This window comes from Delphinus delphis, chromosome 20, assembly GCF_949987515.2.
Source record: "Delphinus delphis chromosome 20, mDelDel1.2, whole genome shotgun sequence".
Taxonomy (NCBI): Eukaryota; Metazoa; Chordata; class Mammalia; order Artiodactyla; family Delphinidae; genus Delphinus; species Delphinus delphis.
This window is the reverse complement of record NC_082702.1, coordinates 18,334,627-18,356,195: the sequence shown is the minus strand read 5'-3', so window position 1 is coordinate 18,356,195 and position 21,569 is coordinate 18,334,627. Positions and strand designations below refer to the sequence as shown.

At 37.7% G+C, this 21,569-nt stretch overlaps 1 protein-coding gene across 2 annotated transcripts in view; it reads left to right on the top strand.

Moving 5' to 3' along the window:
• The window catches only part of DPY19L3 (dpy-19 like C-mannosyltransferase 3), a 73,626-nt gene that overhangs the window by 19,738 nt on the left and 32,319 nt on the right, over positions 1-21,569 (top strand). For both annotated transcript variants that reach the window (XM_059999869.1, XM_059999870.1), the window contains exons 4-8: positions 6,089-6,179; positions 12,603-12,724; positions 13,464-13,609; positions 15,566-15,689; positions 16,234-16,368. In XM_059999869.1, the coding sequence (XP_059855852.1) occupies positions 6,089-6,179; positions 12,603-12,724; positions 13,464-13,609; positions 15,566-15,689; positions 16,234-16,368 (618 nt within the window). The remainder of the gene's footprint in view (positions 1-6,088; positions 6,180-12,602; positions 12,725-13,463; positions 13,610-15,565; positions 15,690-16,233; positions 16,369-21,569) is intronic.

Genomic DNA, 21,569 nt, shown 5'->3' with positions numbered 1-21,569 from the left:
ATATATGTATATGTATAGCTGATTCACTTTGTTATAAAGCAGAAACTAACACACCATTGTAAAGCAGTTAAACTCCAATAAAGATGTTAAAAAAAAAAAGTCATGTACCACAGTGTTCATTGCAGCTCTATTTACAATAGCCAGGACATGGAAGCAACCTAAATGTCCGTCAACAGATGAATGGATAAAGAAGATGTGGCACATATATACAATGTAATATTACTCAGCTATAAAGAGAAACGAAATTGAGTTATTTGTAGTGAGGTGGATGTGCCTAGAGTCTGTCATACAGAGTGAAGTAAGTCAGAAAGAGAAAAACAAATACCGTATACTAACGCACATACATGGAATCTAAAAAAAAAAAAATGGTACTGGCAGGGCAGGAATAAAGATGTAGACATAGAGAATGGACTTGAGGACACGGGGAGGGAGGGGGAAGCTGGGGCGAGGTGTGAGTATCAGCAACATACATATACTAGCAAATGTAAATGGTTAGCTAGTGGGAAGCTGCTGCATAGCACAGGGAGATACAGCTCAGTGCTTTGTGACAACTGAGAGGGGTGGGATAGGGAGGGTGTGAGGGAGGCTCAAGAGGGAGGGGATATGGGGATATGTGTATACATATGGCTGATTCAGTTTGTTGTACAACAGAAACTAACACAGTATGGTGAAGCAGTTATACTCCAATAAAGATCTATTAAAAAAAAAACTTTCTGTTTGCTGTAAAGTTCTCTATCTTTGCTGTGGTAATACTATAGCCATTATCCAAATACGCTCAGGAACTGAGGAACTGAATTTTTAATTTTTTTTAAATATACATTTATTTATTTATTTTTTGGCTGCGTTGGGTCTCCCTTGACTGAGTGCGGGCTTTCTCTAGTTGTGGCGAGTGGGGGTTACTCTTTGTTGCAGTGCGCAGGCTTCTCATGGTGGTGGCTTCTCTTGTTGCGGAGCACAGGCTCTAGGCACGTGGGTTTCAGTAGTCGTGGCACAGGGGCTCAATAGTTGTGGCTTGCGGGCTCTGGAGTGCAGGCTCAGTAGTTGTGGCGCACAGGCTTAGTTGTTCCACAGCATGTGGGATCTTCCCAGACCAGGGCTTGAACCCATGTCCCCTGCATTGGCAGGCAGATTCTTAACCACTGTGCCACCAGGGAAGCCCCTGAATTTTTAATTGTAATTAAATTAAGTAGGCACATGTGGCCCACATTAAATCCTTCAGGAAATCCCAATCAGTTTTCTTTTGACAGTGTCTAGAATCCGATCACCTCTCACAACCTCCACCTTTGTCTCTACCAGGATTACTTCAGCAGCCCCCTTCCTGGTTTCCCGGCTTTGCCCTTGTCCCGTAGAATCTATTCTGAACACAGCAGCCAGTGCGATTCTTTTAAATATATAGCAGTGTATGTCTCTGCTCAAAACCCTTCACATTCAAACTCAACATGTCTAAAACCAAACTCCTGACCTCCGCACCTCCTGCACACACACCTTGTAGCTCAGAGTATGAGCCCAGAGTCCTTGTGTCTCCCAGACTGAGTGGTCCAGCCCCTAACCCCACATTACATCTCAGATTCTACTTCTGCCGCTACAGCCCCCCGACCTTATTACTGCCCCTTCCTTGTTCCTTCCACTCCAGCCACACTGTCTTCCTCGCCAATCTCCAGGGTGCATGTGGGCTGTTTTGCCTGACTGATGGGCTCTCCCCTCAGACATCCACATGGCTCACTACCTCACCTCTTCCGCTCTCTGGTCAGTGTCACTTCATCAGCGAGGCCTTCCCTGTCCACCTCCAGGATCATGGCACCACCCCCTTCCCTCCCTATACCACTTCTCTGCTTTCCTTTGTATATTTTACTTGTTTATTTGTTCCCTTCTCCTTCTGCTCTAGATTATAAATTCCATGAAGGCAGAGATCTGTGTCTCTTTTCTTCCCTGCTAAATCTCCCAGCAAAAGAATGCTTGTCAATTGTTGGTGGTCAGTAGGTATTTGTTGAGTGAATAAATGAGTGGATGGATGGATGAATGAATGAGTGAATGACGAAGATCGATTGGAGGAAGAAGATACCAATTAGAAGCACAGAATCCAGTGGGGAGGCTAGTTTAATAGGCAAAGAATTGTCATTCCTTCTAATTGATACCTGTCTTTCCTTGAACAGTCATTTTCCTTTTTAAAAAATGCATTGTTCTTTCTCATTGAAACTTAAACTCCTTGGAATCAAGGACTGAATTCTTATCCCTTTTTGTTTCCTCAGAAAATAAACGTTCAGCTATAAGGAAAGGTAATTCTCATTTGGCCAAAAGTACTCAAGTCACTCAATTTTTTTAAGTCTTTTTTCTTTATGCTAACATTTTTTCTTATTTATTTGATTTTATAGAATTTGCACATCTTCCCATTGAATACTCCTGCAAAGCAAGGAGTCTTTAGACCAAATAGGGTTATCCGCACAGTGGTAACTATGGTAGAACCACAACTGATAATTGCTTCAGCCGAGCCCAGTGGAAATACTGTCACTTCAACAATAGTCTAACCTAGTCACAAACACTGCTTGGCAGCTGTCATATGTCATGGCTTTTAATCAACTCTAGGGCAAGAATCATTCCATTCTAACAGATGGACATGAATTTAACCAGACAATAAACCATGTATGTGCCATAAATATGTTTGCTGACGGCATGATTCCCTGTACAGAACTTTAAGAACAGCTGTCTTATCATGAGCTACTGTTGCTTAGTGAGATGATTTGTTAACTTAATTCTGAAAGATTACATTTGTCTTTAATGTAATCTTTAATGTTAATTTTACCTTTATTGTTAATCTTTCAATGGCTTCCCCACTACCAGTTGCCTAGTTGTTTTGGGGGGGGGCAATTTTTATAAACAAAGTTATTTACATGAGATTTTTTAAAACTAATGATATGGTTCCTTTGCAAATTTGGTGTCATTTGTCTAAAAGGGCTTATTACCTTTTGTGTGTTGCCAGGGCATGCAAAACATTAGTTGCATGCCCTGGCAACATTAATTAGTCATTTTCTTTTCTTCATGCTTATTTCCTTTTAGTACTTCTGTTAAATTACTATATTAACTACTACTTAAATGGCTTTAGCTGTACAGTTTCTTAAAAATACAATTATTTTGTCTTTCTGCTTTTGTCTGTCATCTTCAGAGACAATGTTTTTTATTCTCTCAACAGTGCTTCCCCTGTGGAACTTGTGCAATTTAAAATATGAAGTATTTGTTCGTTTTGTGTTCTTCACAGGGTAACTTCTATTGATGGACCTTTTCATTGGCACTATCCACCAGGCAAAGTATAAATTGCTGTATAAAAACTGGAAAAGTGTTTTGAGTAGAGCAGATGTTCTCTTAGCATGAAGCAGATGTAAAACTTGCAAGTGTCTGTCTAATAAAGTATAGCATTTGGTTCTATACAGCTGGTGCCAAGATTACCAATTAATCATGTTGAAAGGCATTTTTACTAATCAGGATCCCCTCTGTTCTTTACACATTCTGGGTATGTTAAAAGAGAGAGAGATGGGGCACAAAAGTGGCTTTCTACTTTTAGTACTTTGAGCGGTTTTTCTTCTCTTTCTGCATCTTCATGAAGTCAGTCTCCTTTTAGAACCATGTCCGATAGGGAGCCCCCTACATGTGAATGACTGTTTTCGTTCTCCAGTTTGGTTTGGGCATGAGTGTTTGATGTCAGAATATTCCATTGAAGGCAGCCACACTTTGAGCACTTTAAGGCAACTGGAGAGAAGGAAAGGAATGTAATATACTTAATGTGGTTTTTTTTCTTATTTGCATGGGCAAAAGCTAGTATTTGCTTAGTTAATGTCAATTCATAGTTTCTATGGTTACCTGACCACGGAGGAGGTTGAACATTCTGGAAACAATTAATACCAATTTAGTTTTATGTTATCAAAAGCAGTGGAGCAGTTTTTCCCAAAGATTAAAGGTGAATGGATTAATGTGACTGCCAAAATATAAAACTTTACAGGTATGAAAGACACAACACAAATCAGTAGCAAATGTAAAAACTAAAAGAGCTACATCATTTTCCGTTGTCCTTTTTGTAAAGCAAGTGTGCTAATGAAATTAAATTTCAAAACCCGATGAGCCTTTTTTTTCTTATGTTTGATTTCCCAAGGATAAATTTGTTTTCTGGGCTCCCCTGGTGGCGCAGTGGTTGAGAGTCCGCCTGCCGATGCAGGGGACACGGGTTTGCACCCTGGTCCGGGAAGATCCCACATGCCACGGAGCGGCTGGGCCCGTGAGCCATGGCCGCTGAGCCTGCGCGTCCAGAGCCTGTGCTCCGCAACGGGAGAGGCCACAACAGTGAGAGGCCCGCGTACCGCAAAAAAAAAAAAAAAAAAATTGTTTTCTGTGAAAGGAAGCTCATTATATAAGAAGGTTTGCTACCCTGTGCCTTCTGCTTTTTTAAAAAAGAGTTAATGATGAAACATAATTGTTTTAATATCAGTAAGTGGATGTTTATACTCTGATAGAGTATTCAATGCTTTATTCGTGAATTAATTTATAATACTTTTTTAAAGGGTAGGAGAAATATTTCTTTAAATATCTTTTTTTATTTTTTTTATTTTTGGCTGTGTCGGGTCTTAGTTGCCGGCGCACGGGTTCTTCGTTGGCCCACGGCATGTGGGATCTTCGTTCCCACACCAGGGATCGAACCTTCATCCCCTGCATTGCAAGGCAGATTCTTAACCACTGGACCACCAGGGAAGTCCCTCTTTAAATATCTTAAGGGCAGATCTGAAGATAAATAGCATGACTGGTTCTTTTAATGAAATGTTTATTACTATTTGAAAAATAATTGGAGGTAGGGGAAAACAAAGATGTGCTAAAAGAAGTTTATCCACTAGAAAGTAAGATATTCAGTGTTTATCATCCTCCACCAGTAAAGTTGGGTTTGTGGAATATGGATCCGCTGTATAGGAAAAAACATAGATGGTATTACATTTTAGACAGTGTGTTGCAGAACCTGGTTTTTTCAACACTGGTGTAAAAGAATCTATAATGACATAGGTTATAATTTATTTATTTTTTGCGGTACGCGGGCCTCTCACTTTTGTGGCCTCTCGCGCCGTGGAGCACAGCCTCCGGACGCACAGGCCCAGCGGCCGGCTCACGGGCCCAGCCGCTCCGCAGCACGTGGGATCCTCCTGGACCAGGGCATGAACCCCCGTCCCCTGCATCGGCAGGCGGACCCCCAACCACTGCGCCACCAGGGAAGCCCCGGTTATAATTTTTTGTTCATTTATACTGTTATATATATATGAAATATAGGATCTAAGAGTATTAATAGGATTATTCCAGAAAGTCTTCCCCATTCTTGTTACCAGTTGCCTCCATATTTTATATTACTGATTTAAATCTTAAATTTCATAAAAGCACCTTACAACCAAATTGACTAATAGCTACTACTTTAAATTTTCAGTTCTTCTAAAATTGAATATTTATATAAAAGCAGTTTAATATTTCTTGTATCCATTTTCCTACATGAACATCTTTCCACCAAGGTTACACTTGTCAAAGTAAAATTCACATGTAAAAGGTCTGCCCCATTTTACTAAGAATACCTTGTATTCTTAGAATAAAAAGAAAATTATTAATCTTATATAATATTGTTAGCTTTTAGGCAGGTGTCTAATGCAGTTCTTTTTATTTGAGAGACTTTTTTCTACTGTCCCTATTTTGTTTTTCACTAATATTACATAAGAATGCTGGTACTTTTTTAAGGTTTTAATTTGTGTGAAATTAAAAACGTTAACTCTGAAACATTAACTTAAATGGAACTAGTTTTCTCCATTGTTAAAAATGGTTTGTTATAGGAAATTTTAAACATCCACAAAAATAGCGAGAATAGTGAAATAAACCCCTATAATATACACCCAGCTTCAATAATTATCAGCCTTTTATTGTTTTTATTTGCCAAGATTTCTTAAGACTGTTGTCAGAGGTTTTTGTTTTTGTGTTTTTCTTTTAAGTTGTAGTTCTATATCCTGTTTCTACAGTGACAATAGATATTTAAACAAAACTAGGTCATGTAAACCCAGTAGACCTAACTTTATTTCAGGAAGTGGAGCGAGAAATCTCATTCAGAACAGAATGTGGACTGTATTACTCCTACTACAAGCAGATGCTGCAGGCTCCAACCCTCATGCAAGGTAATCACAACTAATAGTTTTATTTGGGGTCTACTGCATTCTTTTCAATATTTCTGCTAAAATATACTTTTGCACTAATGCATTCTAAATGCTTTATAGATCTTGTGTAGTTTTTCCTTGAACTTGTATAGTTTTTTTCCTTTTTAACATAATCAATCCATGAAAATGTTTTGCTTTGGAAGAAGTTACATAATATTTTATGTAGTTCTCCTCTCCTTGCTTCTCAGCTCTACTCCATCCCTAATTATCTGTTCACAGTTTCTTGGTTTTGCTGTTAATTGTTTTCATGGTCATTTTGGAAAAGGTCTTTGTATGTGAAAGGATTATTGTCTGAAAACAGGAGACGTTTTGGTAGTACAAATGAGAATTACAGTTGTCTTTTTTGTCCCCAGTGCCCCCATTCATTCCTTTATTTTGCAGTTACCATTTTCCCACGTTTTCTGTGTTTCTAAGTGGTTTAGAGCACATACTCTCTACCTTTACTCCATTTAATGGAACCCTCCAAAAGGGTCTCTCCTACTCAATATATGCGTTATATGCTTCATATGGGTGCATATAACAGAGAATTGCCTTTTTCTAGGCTTTGTTTGGAATGAGATATATTTTTGGCAAGAATTCTTCATGGGCGATGTTTTGTACTTCTAATTTTATCACGATAGGAGACATGAAGTTTTGGTTGCCTTTCTTCTAGTGCCATAAAAGTTAATCAGTTGATTCCTGTGTGGATAGTTGCATTCACACGTAATAAGGTTAATTACTCACCAGCCTTGCACTTAATGGTTTTAGCAGCCATTGATGACTATTGCCTCTGTCCATTATTTCAATAGAGTTACAGAAGTGACTCTCATTCCTCCTGCATTTATTAGCTGGAACTCTGTTAGATAGAAAACCTTTTTCTCATCAGCTATTTGATTACCCCGAGCTACAGTTTATCAAAAAAGGCAGGATAAGTGTTGATTTTTCCCCCATACAGTTGATCCTCATTATTCATGGATTCTATATTTGCAAATTCACCTACTCTCTGAAACATATTTGTAACCCCAGAATCAATAGTCCTGGTGCTTTCACCGTCATTCACGGGCATGTGCACAGCAGTGAAAATTTTTAGTTGCTTCATTTGTGTGTTCCCAGCTGAGGTCAAATAAGGTGATGCAGTGCTTTCGTGTTTCAGCTCAGACTACAGAGTCCTTTTCACAATCTGTTTAGTGCCATGTGTTTTTTGCATTTTTGTGGTTTTCGTTGGTGATTTTCCTGTTTAAAGTGGCCCACAAGCATAGTGCTGCAGTGCTGTCTAGTTTTCCTAAGTGCGAGAAGGCTATGGTGAAGGCATACAGAGAAAATAACGTGTGTTAGATGAGCTTTGTTCAGGTGTGAGTTAGAGTGCTGTCGGCCATGAGTTAAATGTTAATGAAACAACAATATATACTAAAGATGTCTTTAGACAAAAACTCATATAAATCAAGGTCATGTGTTGATCAGTTGATGAAAATGCATGACCAGAAGCTTGTAGGAAAGTAACCCTGTATTTCCTCCTCATTCAGTATTGCTAATACAGTTTTCATTGCAATTTTATAGAACATAACTGTGGTGAGTAATGAGAATCAGCTGTACTTACAAGTTCTCAAAATTACGAGTTGCCTCTCTAGCATTCCCCAAAGCAGGGGTTCTTATTGAAGGGCAGTTGTGTCCCTGGGGGACATCTGGAATGTCCAGAGATGGTTTTGATTGTTACACTTTACGGGGGAGAGGGTGAGTGTGCTACTGGAATTTAGTGAGTAGAGGGCAGAGATGCTGCTAAACATCCTGTAGTGCTCAGGACAGAAGAAGTATCGGGACCAAAATGTCAAAATACTGGTAGTGTTGAAGTTGAAAACCTCTGCTCTAAAGGTGAATAATGAGTATTTTCTTTCTAATCACTATGAACTCAGTGGTTGATCTGTTTCAATTCATTTAGTTATTTGTTAAGATTATTCTTTTAGAAACTTTCAAACATATAAAAAGGTAGAGAAAATCCTCTAATGGATTTGCACTCAAGTATCACTCAATTACAGTGGTTACCAGTTTATGACCAATCTTGTTTCCTCTCTACCCCCATCCTCAACCTGGATAATTTTGGAGTAACTCCAAGACATCATATTGCTTCATCTGTAAATATATCAGTATAATTTTCTAAAGAATGGCAATTCCCTTTTTTTTTTTTTTTTTTTTTTGCGGTACGCGGGCCTCTCACTGCTGTGGCCTCTCTCGTTGCGGAGCACAGGCTCCGGACGCGCAGGCTCAGCGGCCATGGCTTACGGACCCAGCCGCTCCTCAGCATGCGGGATCCTCCCGGACTGGGGCACGAACCCGTGTCCCCTGCATCGGCAGGCGGACTCTCAACCACTGCGCCACCAGGGAAGCCCATCCCTTTTATAAACATAACCAAGTTGTCATTATCACAATTAAGAAATTACTTAATATCAAATATCTACTCAATATTCTCATTTTCCTCTTGTCTTACAGATTTTTAATGTAGTTTTGAAATCCAAATAAAGCTCATACATTGCAGTCTTTCGCTATGTCTTTGTTTCTTTTAAGCTATGGATTTCTCACCATCTTTTTTTTCTTGTAATTCTTCACTGGAAACACTGATTGCTTTGTCTGAGTTTTCCACTTTCTGGATTTTGGTGGAGCCCCAGTGGTGCCATTCAGTGTTTCTCTGTTGTCTGAATTTCCTCGTAATTGGCAGTTAGATCTAGAGGCTTGCTCAGATTTAGGTTCTGCTTTTTAGCAAGAATACTTCCTAGATGGTGTTGTCCACTTCCACATCAGGGGGTGCATAATGTGCAGCTCATTCTTTTGGAGTTTAGACTGGGCCATCCATTATTAAGTTCTTAGTTAGCCTTTCACCTAGGTTTATCACCATTGATGATCATTACTTAAATCTGTTCATTACATAAGGACTATAGCATGGTGATATTCTGATTCTGTAATTCCTTCCATCATTATCAGATGGACTTCCTCTCTAAATAAAAACGTTTTCTCATCAACTATTTGGCAACCCAGAATGTCAGTTCCTAAAGGAAAGGTGGGATAAGTATTGCTCCTTTCCCTTTGTTTTAGAATGGGTTACCTCTCTAGCATCCCCTAAAGGTTTGCTTTTTAAATATTATCATAAACACATGGATTTCTAACATATTTCATGCATTTCAATCTTTTGCATTATTCTTCTTATAACAAGTTGTCCAGTCTTTGGCCAGTGGGATGCCCTTCAAATCAGCTGCTGTCTTTTTTTTTTTTTTTTTTTTTGGCTGCATTGGGTTTTTCGTTGCTGTGCGGGCTTTCTCTAGTTGTGGCAAGCTGGGGCTACTCTTCATTGTGGTGCACAGGCTTCTCATTGCGGTGGCTTGTCTCGTTGCAGAGCACAGGTTCTAGGCATGCAGGCTTCAGTAGTTGTGGCACACAGGCTCAGTAGTTGTGGCTTGTGGGCTCTAGAGCACAGACTCAGTAGTTGTGGCACCTGGGCTTAGTTGCTCTGCGGCATGTGGGATCTTCCCGGACCAGGGCTTGAACCCTTCTCCTCTGCATTGGCAGGTGGATTCTTAACCACCAACTGCTGTCTTTTTGACATGACTCCAGTAGCCTTTGAAAACTCCTTTGGCATGACAAGATGTTTCAAGCCCATTTTGTGTATTTCCTACCCATGACCTAGAATCAGCTGTTTCTCCAAGGAGCCCCAGTTCTCTTTAGTGGCTATTTAGAGACCACAGTCTGGGTACTAGAGGCACTTATTGCTACTAGTTTGGTCCTTATTTCCAGACCTTTAGTGAGCAGAGTAGGAAATGTAATTTTTTTTTTCCTAAAAGAAAATATGAATAGAGCTATTTTTAGTTCAAAATTAGGATAACAAGGTTTTTACTCTTTTGACTTTATATTTGTATCTTGTTTTCTTTAAGCTGAAAATTTTGGCTTCTATGACATTATCACTTATTTGTTTTATGCTGCTATGTAGAATACTTTCAGTGTAGCAATGATAATATTGCTACTAACAGTATGATTGCCTGAAAACAGTTCAAGCTGTCTTTGTAATTCTTTTTGTCCTTAGGATGTAGCCTACTAGGAATTTACAGTCATATTCCTCTATTCCCAAGAACACTGGAAAGAGTTCTTTTTATGTGACCAAGCTACCAACTCAGTAGGTTTCTTTGTTTTGTCTTGCTTTTGGTTTTCAGTGATTGCTTTGTTAAAAAATTTTATATATTTTTTATACTTATTAAAAAAATGTTTACATGGTTCCAAAGTCAAAACTATAAAACAGGGAGCATTCAGGGAAGTCCACCTCCATCCCTGTAACCTCCACCCTGTTTCTTTCCTCACTCTTTAGGTAACTATTTGTATTAGTTTTTGGTTTATTCTTCTACCGTTAGTATTTTCAATATAAGCAAATACTTTATATATTCATATTTTCCCTTTTATTACAGAAAAAACCCTGCTTACTGTATACACTGTCCTCTATTTTGCTTTTTTCACTTGACTGAAATCTTGATCACTCTATAGTAGAGTATCATGATATTCCTTATTTATTTACTTACTTATTTTCTTGCAGTTGCATAGTACTCCTTGGTGTGGGTAACCATAACTTTATTCAGGTAGCCTTCTTGTCTTTGTCTACTCGGGCTGCCATAACAAACTAACATTGACTGGGTGGCTTAAAAAAACAGAAATTTATTTTCTCACAGTTCCAAAGGCTGGAAGTCTAAGATCAGGGTACCAGCACAGCTGGGTTCTGGTGAGGACTCTCTTGGCTTGTTGCTGGCCACCTCTCTTTGCATCCTCACATGGAAGACAGAGACAGAAAGCAAGCTCTCCAGTGTCTCTTCTGATAAGAGCACTAATCCCATTATGAGGGTCCCCCTCTTATAACCTTTGTCTCTACCTAATTACCTCCCAAAGGCTCATCTTCAATACCATCACATTGGAGGGGGACAGCCTTAGGGCTTCAACATAGGGGGCCATATAAAGTCTCAGTCCATAACACTCCTGTATTAGTCTAGTAGGACTGCCGTAACAAAATAACACCGAGTGGGTAGCTTAAACAGTACAAATTTATTTTCTTTCAGTTCTGGAGGCCAGAAGTCTACGATCAAGGTACTGTCGGGGTTGGTTTCTGGTGAAGCCTCTTTCTGGCTTGTAGATGGCCACCTTCTTGCCATGTCCTTACAAGGCCTTTCCGCTGTGTGTGTGCATAGAGGGAGGGAGAGAGCCCTCTCTTGTTGGTTCCTCTTCTTATATGGACACCATGTCCTATCTGATTAAGGCCCCACCCTATGACCTCACTTAACCTTTTTACCTCCTTGTAGACCCTATCCAAATACAGACACATTGGGGTTAGGGCTTCAACATAGGAATTTGGGGGGACACATTTCATTCCAAAACACCTCCTGTTGATGGACTTTGGCATTGTTTCTGATCTTTTGCTTTTACAGATGGCACTGCAGGAATGACCTTGTACCTATGTCATTTTGTCTTTTTGCCAGTCTGTCTTTGGAATCTGTTCCTAGACATGGGCTTCCTGGATCAAAGAGTAAATGCACATGTAATTTTGCTAGGTGTTGCCAAATTGTCTTCCATAGGGATTATACCATTTTGCATTCCCAACTACAGTGTATGAAAGAGCCTTACAGCCTCACTAACAGAGTATATTGTCAAACTTCTTGATTTTTTCCAAGCTGCTAGGTGAGAAACGATATCTTAGTGTAGTTTTAATTTGCTATTCTAGTAGGAGTGAGGTTGAGCATCTTTTCAGATGTGTAAGGACTGTGTGCATGTTTTCTTCTGTGAACTGTTCATACCTTCTGTTAATTAGTTGGCTTGGTTACAGTAGCAAATGACCTCAATATAACAATGGAATTCTGTAACAACAGATTTATTTCTCACTCTCATTATCCAGCCCCTATGTGGAACATACTGTTACCACTGCAGAGGGAAAGGGCAGATTGCTGGTGGAAGCATGCATTGTCTCTTAAAGATTCTGCTCAGATGTGACCTGTGTCACATCCACTCACCTGCCATTGGTCAGAGCAAGTCAAATGGCCAAACCCATCCCTGGGGGTGGGAGGGAGGCTTCATATACTCTCCCAAAGGAGGTACTACAGGTCTCATGGCAGGAAGGCAGAGCAGGGAAATAGAAAATCCTCTTGCCCAAATTTCTGTAGAAGAATCATACGGTTCTTCTATTACATCACAGAAGTTATAATTTACCTATGTTTGTGTAAACATTTAAATAATGTCCATCTATTATATGGTGTGCTTTTCATGGATAGGACTATTATATCCGCAACACCTAGCACATTCTCTGGCATATACTAAAGAATCTATGAATAGTTTTGAATGAATAATTTAATTATAATTATCTTTTACTGAATTTTCAAATATCAATCTTAGGTTTTCATGGCTTAATATATGATAACAAAACCGAATCTATGAGGACAATTAACCTCCTTCAACGAATGAATATTTACCAAGAGGTTTTTCTCAGTATTTTATATAGAGTTCTACCCATACAGGTATGTTGTGTTCTGTGACATTGAATTTAATATTAGATGAAAGTCAAAGTCTGACATTTTAAGTTGAATGTTTCACGTATGTTTTTCTGATCTTCAACTGGCTTGGTATAAAAACAGTAGTATCCTAATTTTCTCCACACATATTGTGAATTTTGCTTTTTATTTATATTTTATAAGATATTTTTACATATAGATGCTTCCAGGCTTAAAGTATGCAGTCTAGAAGCTGATAAATATTTTCATTTGGAAACATGTGATCACTCCTCATTTATCTTTGAAATAAAAAAACAACAACCTGGAGAGTTAGCAAATCACAGTGACCACTTCTCATGTGAATAAAGTAATACTGGATGAAGTTAGCTGTAAAACTCGTCTAAAGAATGAAACTAGGGACTTCCCTGGTGGTCCAGTGGTGAGGACTCCGCGCTCCCAATGCAGGGGGCCTGGGGTCAGGGTACTAGATCCCACGTGCCGCAACTAAGACCCAGGGCAGCCAAATAAATAAATAAATACTTAAAAAAAAAAAAATGAAGCCAGAATCCTCAAGGACTTCCTTTTCTGCTTTTGTATTGAGAAGAAAGGCTGCTAGCACACTTTTACACAGGAAGGAGTGATGTACGCTTATTTCTTGGAATTAATACCAAGCTTCTGAATATTAAATTTCCACTGTCATATTTTGTAAATGGCATGAGAAGGAGTAGGGCTTCTTTAACAGACGTTTTTTATCATTCCCTTACAGAAATATATAGAGCCAGTTTATTTTTATATTTACACCTTATTTGGACTCCAAGCAATTTATGTCACAGCTCTTTACATAACCAGCTGGCTCCTGAGTGGTACGTGGCTGTCAGGACTCTTAGCAGCTTTCTGGTATGTCACAAATAGGTGAGTTGGAATCAGTATTCCCTTCTCCTTTTCTAAGGTATAAGTTAAAATGAAGTCACTTCATTTCCAGTTTAAAGAAGGTTGTTCTGCCACATTTTGTTGGAGTATTTTCTCTTTGGGTTACCTAGTGGAGGTTTTCTTATTTAGTAAGGTAGAAAGTCCTACTTTTATATGTACATCTACAGCTGAGGAACAAAACACTGAATTGTAAGTCAAGAGAATCATCTATAATAATCCCAATTCTATTACCAACTTGCTGTGTGATCAGTATTTCTCCAGCCACAAATCTCATCTCTTAAAAGGTTTATTAATATCTTTATTATCAACCTCAGTAAGATTGTATGCAGCTCATAATTAGCAAAGTATAAAGCACTGTACAAGTGTAAGGAAGTTCTTACATTATTTAATTAATATCTATTAATTTCCAAACCCTGGAGCATTATGAAATAGCATTTTTAAAAAACATATTCGAGATAAATCGAATTATTGCCTTACCTATTAAAAGCAACACCAATAGTCAGTAGCAGTCTTAAAACTTGAACATGAATTCTGATGTTGATTTTATGTTGTAATCCTCAACAAATTACTTTTTATTATAACCTTACTGAGTGCTTACTATATGCCAAGCACTTTACATCATACTTTATATGTATGATTTTAACAAACCTGTAGAGTGGGTACTATTATTATTACTATTTTGTTTTATTTTATTTTGTGTGTGTGTGTGTGTGTGGTATGCGGGCCTCTCACTGTTGTGGCCTCTCCCGTTGCGGAGCACAGGCTCCGGACGCGCAGACTCAGCGGCCGTGGCTCATGGGCCCAGCCGCTCCGCGGCATGTGGGATTCTCCCAGACCTGGGCACAAACCCGTGTCCCCTGCATCGGCAGGCAGACTCTCAACCACTTGCCGCCACCAGGGAAGCCCATTATTACTATTTTAGAAGTGAGGTAATTGAAGCTTAAAAGGTTGTTTTATACATATACATTATATGTATAAATATATAAAAAGGTTATGTGTGCATATGTATATATATATGAGAATATTTATATAGGCATATATATTTATATATAGATAAAGGCACACACACACACACACACACACACACACACACACGTGCACACATGGAGCTAAGTCTTGGTCAGAATTCAAATGCAGAGTGTGAGACCACTATGTTATGCTGCCTCTTAACATTTTATTTATTTTTTATTTATTTATTTATTTTTTGCGGTACGCGGGCCTCTCACTGTTGTGGCCTCTCCCGTTGCAGAGCACAGGCTCTGGACGCGCAGGCTCAGCGGCCATGGCTCACGGGCCCAGCCGCTCCGCGGCATGTGGGATCTTCCCGGACCGGGGCACGAACCCACGTCCGCTGCATCGGCAGGCGGACTCTCAACCACTGTGCCACCAGGGAAGTCCACTCTTAACATTTTAATCTAACATATTATTCCTGCTAAGAGTAAATGAAAGTCTGTAATTCAGCTATACTTCAACAAAAAATAAATTTTAAAAAAGAATAAATTAAAGTCAAATTTATTGTTTCTATTAAAAGTAAATAAAGACATTTATTGGATTCCTAGTATGTATAGGGATCGTTCTTGGTACTAGGTGTACAAAGTTGAAAACTTAACTACACTTGCCCTCTGGGGGTTCACATTTTAGGGGAGTCAAGGAGCTTTTAAAAGTTTATTAATCAATGACAAAATTAAGACTCAAGTATAAAGCACTACCAGTTCTACCCCAGTTCTACCACTGCATACCTGTGGACAGGTTAGTTAAATTTTCTCAATGCCAGTTTTATGTTGCAGGCGTGATGATGATGATGATAAAGGCAAATTATTGAGAACCAAGAACCAAAATCTAAACATACTTAACATAATATGTCTTTCACTTTAGGAAATCTTTGAGGTAATGATAGTAAAAATTACTACTTTGGTCCTTTGTGTTTTCCTTGTGCAGAATAGATACCACAAGGGTTGAGTTTACCATCCCACTGAGAGAGAATTGGGCGCTGCCATTCTTTGCAATTCAGATAGCAGCAATTACATATTTCCTGAGACCAAACTTACAGCCCCTTTCTCAAGTAAGTTTTTATAATACTTTGTATATATTTTTAGTTCTCCAATTTTATCTTAGAAGCTTCAGAAAATGTGATGTTCATCGTGTCCAAGTGCATGTTAATAGTTCTTATTCCATGACCAATTTTTTAACTTGAGTTAAATTAAGTTTTCTTTTTCTAAACCTGTTGCTACTTTGCAAAGAAAATGTTTTCATTTTTGATGTTAAAAATGTACTCTGCATTATCTGCCCTTAAACAGTTATGGCAAACCCACACAAAATTTCTGCAGAACTGTCAGAATTTTTAAGCCATTGCTCTTGAGATGTGATTTGGTGCATTATTGCCTCCATGATAATATGGAGTACACATACCATATGTGAATATTTATATGCAGAGTGTCACGTTAGGCTATTTAGAACTTAAATAACAAATGCAAGAGTTTTCAGAGCAACAGTGCATAGTTTTTCTGTTTGGTTTATAGAGATATTGGCTGCTCTTGAGAACACTTGTCTGAGAGGCTTTTTATTACTAGAGACATGTAAATTATATAAAGATTTTCTTTTTACAGAGGCTGACACTTCTTGCCATTTTCATATCAACTTTTCTCTTTAGTCTAACATGGCAATTTAATCAATTTATGATGCTGATGCAAGCATTAGTGCTGTTCATACTGGACTCCTTGGACATGCTGCCAGCAGTGAAGGTAAGGTTTGCTCTCTTTTCTCAGTTGAGATGGTTGTTGTTTAATGTTTTATATGATAGAATGAGCTCAAAATATGCACATGCTTAATGATAAAGTTGAAGCTGCTTCTTAGCTATAATGTAAATATGCTGTAGTCAGTTGAAGCTGAGTAATTTATGCAGCCTAGTTTGATCATCTTAATTTTTATTCTGCTTATTTTACATTAAAAGATGGATTTATTTCGGGACTTCCCTGGCAGGCCAGTGGTTAAGACTCCACACTTCCACTGCACAGGGCACAGGTTCGATCCCTGGTCGGGGAACAAAGATCCCACATGTGGCGTGACCTTAAAAAAAAGATGGATTTATTTGGAGCACAAATGTCTAAATCAGTTGTCCTTTATAGAGTTGACTTAAATTTTAAAATATAAGATAGCTATTTTAAAATGTATTACTGTGTATCGTCCCACCTTTTTTCCCCCAAGGAAATCAATGGGTGTATAACAGCTTTTCTGTGGTACTTTGTAAAATTTTCATAGTAACATTTACCAGTACGGGATGTGAATCCCTATTGATTGGTCAGAGGTCACATATGAAATAAGGAAATTATAAAGGAAACCATTGTTTGTCTCCCAGTGTGTGCTGCTGTCATTTAACTGTATGGTTTTTGTCATGTGCAGAAATATGTTTTAATGTGTTGTATATGTTTTTAAGTTGCTCATAGTTACTATTCCAAAGTAACAGTAACTTAAATATTTTCCAAGTATAAAATATTATCACCAGGTCTAAGGCAGCAATATAATCTAATAGAGAAGAGTTGTACTCACATATTCCATGTCAAAAGAGATGCAACAATCTTTGGAAACTGACTGAATCTGAATTAGGAAACATTAAAGTCAACCAACACACATATATTATCTATCTACTGAGTCATAATAATAGGATAGGCACTATAGAAAATTCCAACCTGTATAAGACATTGTCCCATCCACAGGGAGTTTGCCATCTAGCTTGGGAAATAAAGATGTCTATACAATTAGAGGGATGTCTGTATATCTATAGATGTCAATTTGTAGTAACAGTAAGTGCCAGAAGTCTAGAAGAGGAGACTTCTTTTTCGGCTAGAAAGGTTTCACAGAAATGAGATTCTAGAGGTGGACCAAAAATGAGGAGACTAGAATTTGGATGGAGTTTGAGATGGGAAGATATGAAGGTAAAATACAGTAAAGAAAGCAGGTGGATAAATGGGAAAAGTATGTGAAAAAGAATGGATACTTCTATGGGTATAACTGAATCACTTTTCTGTATACCTGTAACTAACACATCATTAATCAGCTATACTCCAATATAAAATAAAAATTAAAACTATTTTTAATTAAAAAAAGAAAGCAGGTGGATAAGCCAAAGTTAAAATGTGTATATATGTGTGTGGGTGTATAATATATGTGTGTGTATATATATATATGGTATTAGATAATGATAATAGAGCCCACATGCCTCTAAAAGCTGCATGTACAAATGAAGCTGAGTCTGTTGCTGTCTGTTTATATTTGCTTTCCTGTTTTGTAAACTCTTTATGCTTTGTTCATGGAGACTTGCAAGCTAAGGGGAAGAGGTGCCTAGATACCTTTGTATTTCTTCTTGTCATACACTCTTAGGCCAGTTAGTCTCTTCATATGTGATATCACTTTTCCCCCCTTTCTAACAAGTATGTTCAAAAGAACATTGTACATTTTAACATAAAAAATAAATTAATTAATAAATGAAAGAAGAAATAAATAAAAATAAATAATATTGAGCCATTTTGAAAATACATATATAAAACTTTTTTCCTAGTGTATAATTTTTCTGTAGTGTATTTTCACAGTAGGCATCAAAAGCCTAAGAAAACATGTATGTCTTTTCACCAAATTTTGACCTCTTGAAATTTATCCTAAGGAAATAATCAAACATGTTCATTTTAGCTGGACTGTAATAAGAAAAGTCTGGAAATGACCTAAGTCAATAGCAATAGGGTATTGTTAAACAAACATGTCTTAACTATGTAACACAGTGTTAGTTATAAATAACCATTAGTTTTCCTTCTCCCTTTTTTAAAAATAAAACATATGTATAGAGAGAGGAAAGTTTCCAGAAATATATGCATTAAAGTATTAGTAGTCAGCTATGTGATTGATGCTCTTATTTTCTTTTTGTTCTTTACATCTCTTGAATATTTCTGTAATGAACATCTGTTTCTTTTTCTTTTTTAAAAAATTGGAAAACAGAATAAAAGGTACTATTTTGGCACAGACAAAAAACTAAAGAATAATACAGCTAATTTATTTCATATTCAGTTCTAAGCTTCGTTGAACTTTTATATTTGAAACTCTGTTGGCGTTAGAAGTAGTTAAAACTATCAGAATTAAAGGAGGAACAGTATTATAATGAAAGGATCCTGGGTTATAATACCAAGTTGCTACTATCAACTCTGAAGATAACTAGCTCTTTAAACTTTGTCAAGTGATATAACTTCTTGGAGTGGGATCACTGATCTCTAATCATATTGAATGGGAAAGAGTCAGAATAATTGATATAGAAAAAAGTAATACAAATTCAGAGCCTGATGTGGTGACAAGAAGCAATATCTTTTTCAGTACACATCATCTTCTTTTCATGGATGATGGAAAATCTCTTACCATCAAAAGATCAAGTTTTCAGTGAGAAATGTGTACAGGGTTTTAAAATGTAAAACAGAACAGTAAATGTTATTACTAAGCATATAATTCTGTTCGATTAAAGACTAAGAATGTGGAGACTACCTGTTGTGAAAACAAAACACATTAGTGATCAATGCCTAAGAGGCAATTTTAAAGTACTCCGTATGGTTCCAGACAAAATGAAGGAAACGCACTTCTTATTCTTCCTACTAAGTACAATTAAAAGCCCTAGACAGTATGTAAAAAACAAATATAAGAAAATTTTGAGAGGTGGAGAAAAGAAAGTAGACTACACCTAGAGACCTCGAAACCAGAGGAAGAATATGGCAGTGAGTTCACTGGGTTTTCTTTTTGCTGCATATATCTCAGACTAGGTACTGGAAAAGTCAGCAATCAGGAGAAACCAATGGACTCAAACCAAAAAAGCCCCAAGAAAAGCCAAAAGGACAAGAAAGGGTGAAGCATGAATGCCACATGGAGAACCTTCAACTTCAACGTATTGGTAATGAGACAGCCCTCCCCATCCCTGCCGGGATGGTGTCAGCAGAGAGCCTAAACTTTCATCTTCACCCAGCAGTAATGAGACACCCCTTTCTTCTGCCCCTCAAAAGTCAGTGGAGGTCAAATGTCCAGGTCACCCTGGACATCCAAACCCATCTGGAAATAATGAGGCAGTGTCCCTCTTTCCTCAGTGGCATGACACTGGCATGGTGTCAGAGGAGAAGAAGAAGATTTACATAAGATTTTACATAAGAAGATTTACATAAGATTCAGAGTTCCATAACATAATACAATACAATTGAAGATCATTTGTTAAACTAAGAACCAGGAAAATCTCTTGAATGAACAGAGACCATCAGCAGGTGCCAAAACCAAGGCACACAAAAGTTGAATTACCTGACAAGGAATTTAAAGCAGCTATCATAAAAATTCTCATTGAGCAATTACAAACACACTTAAAACAAATGAAAAATAGGAACTCTTAACAGAGATTTAGAAGATAAAAAAAATGGAAATTTTAGAACTGAAAAATTCCAATAATGAAAATAAAAACCTCAATAGATGGGCTTCCCTGGTGGCACAGTGGTTAAGAATCCGCCTACCAATGCAGGGGACATGGGTTCAATCCCTGGTCCAGGAAGATCCCACATGCTGCGGAGCAGCAAAGCCTGTGCGCCACAACTACTGAGCCTGCACTCTAGACCCGCGAGCCACAACTACTGAAGCCCACATGCCTAGAGCCCGTGCTCCACAACGAGAAAAGCCATTGCAGTGAGAAGCCCACAGACTGCAGTGAAGAGTAGCCCCCGCTTGCCTCAATTAGAGAAAGCCCGCACACAGCAACGAAGACCCAATTCAGCCAAAAAAATAAACAAACTAATTAAAATAAATAAATTTTTTAAAACCCAAAAACTCAGTAGATGGACTCAACAGTAGACTGGAATGGTCAGAGGAAAGAATCAGTGAACTTGAAGACAGGACAATTTAGAAATGAACTAATTTGAACAAGAAAATAGACTGGAAAAAAATGAACAGAGCTTCAGAGACCTATGGGACCGTAACAAGAAGTCTAATTCGTATAATCAGAACCCCTAAAGGAGAGAAAGAGAGTGAGGCTGGAAAAAGTATTTGAAAAAAATACTTTTTGAAGGAATGTCAAAAACTTCCCAAATTTGTCAAAACCTACAGAATCAAGAAGCTGAGCTAATGTCAAATAGGGTAAACCCAAATAAACCAATGCCAAGATACATCATAATCAAACTTCTGGAGAATAAAGATAAAGAAAAAAATCTTGAAAGCAGTCAGAGAAAAGTGATACCTATAGGGGAAAACCAGTTTGAACGACAGTCGGTTTCTCATCAGAAACCATGGTGCTGAAAGAATAGAATGGTCAACCCAGAATTCTATAGCCAGCAAAAATATCTTTCAGGAAAGAAAGGGAAAGCAAAACATTCTCAGATGAAGGAAAACTAACAGAATTTGTTACCTATGGACCTATTGTTAAAAAAAAAATGGCTAAATGAAGTTCTTGAAATAGAAGGAAATGATAAAAGAAGAAATGTTGGGACATCAGGAAGAGAGAAAAGGCAATTAAAAGTAAAAATATGAATAAATATAATAAACTTCCTCTCTCATCTTGAGTGTTCTAAATTATGTTTGATAGCCGAAGCAAAAATAATAATATGGTCTTATGGTTCTCAATGTATGTAGAGGAAATATTTATGACAGTTGTAAATGAGAAAAGTAAAGGGACTTAAATTGAGGTAAAATTTCTACACTTGATTCAAACTGGTAAAATGTCCACACTAGTAGACTGTAATAAGTTATGAATGTATAATGTAATAACCCAGAACAACCACTAAAAATCTGTACACAGAGATACATTCAAAAATACTATAAATAAGTAAAAATGGAATTCTAAGAATATTCAAGTTACCCACAGGAAGGCAGAAAAGAAAACAGAAATGGAAAACGGAGTGAACAAACAGCAAATGATAAAATGGCAGATTTAAGACCTATCATA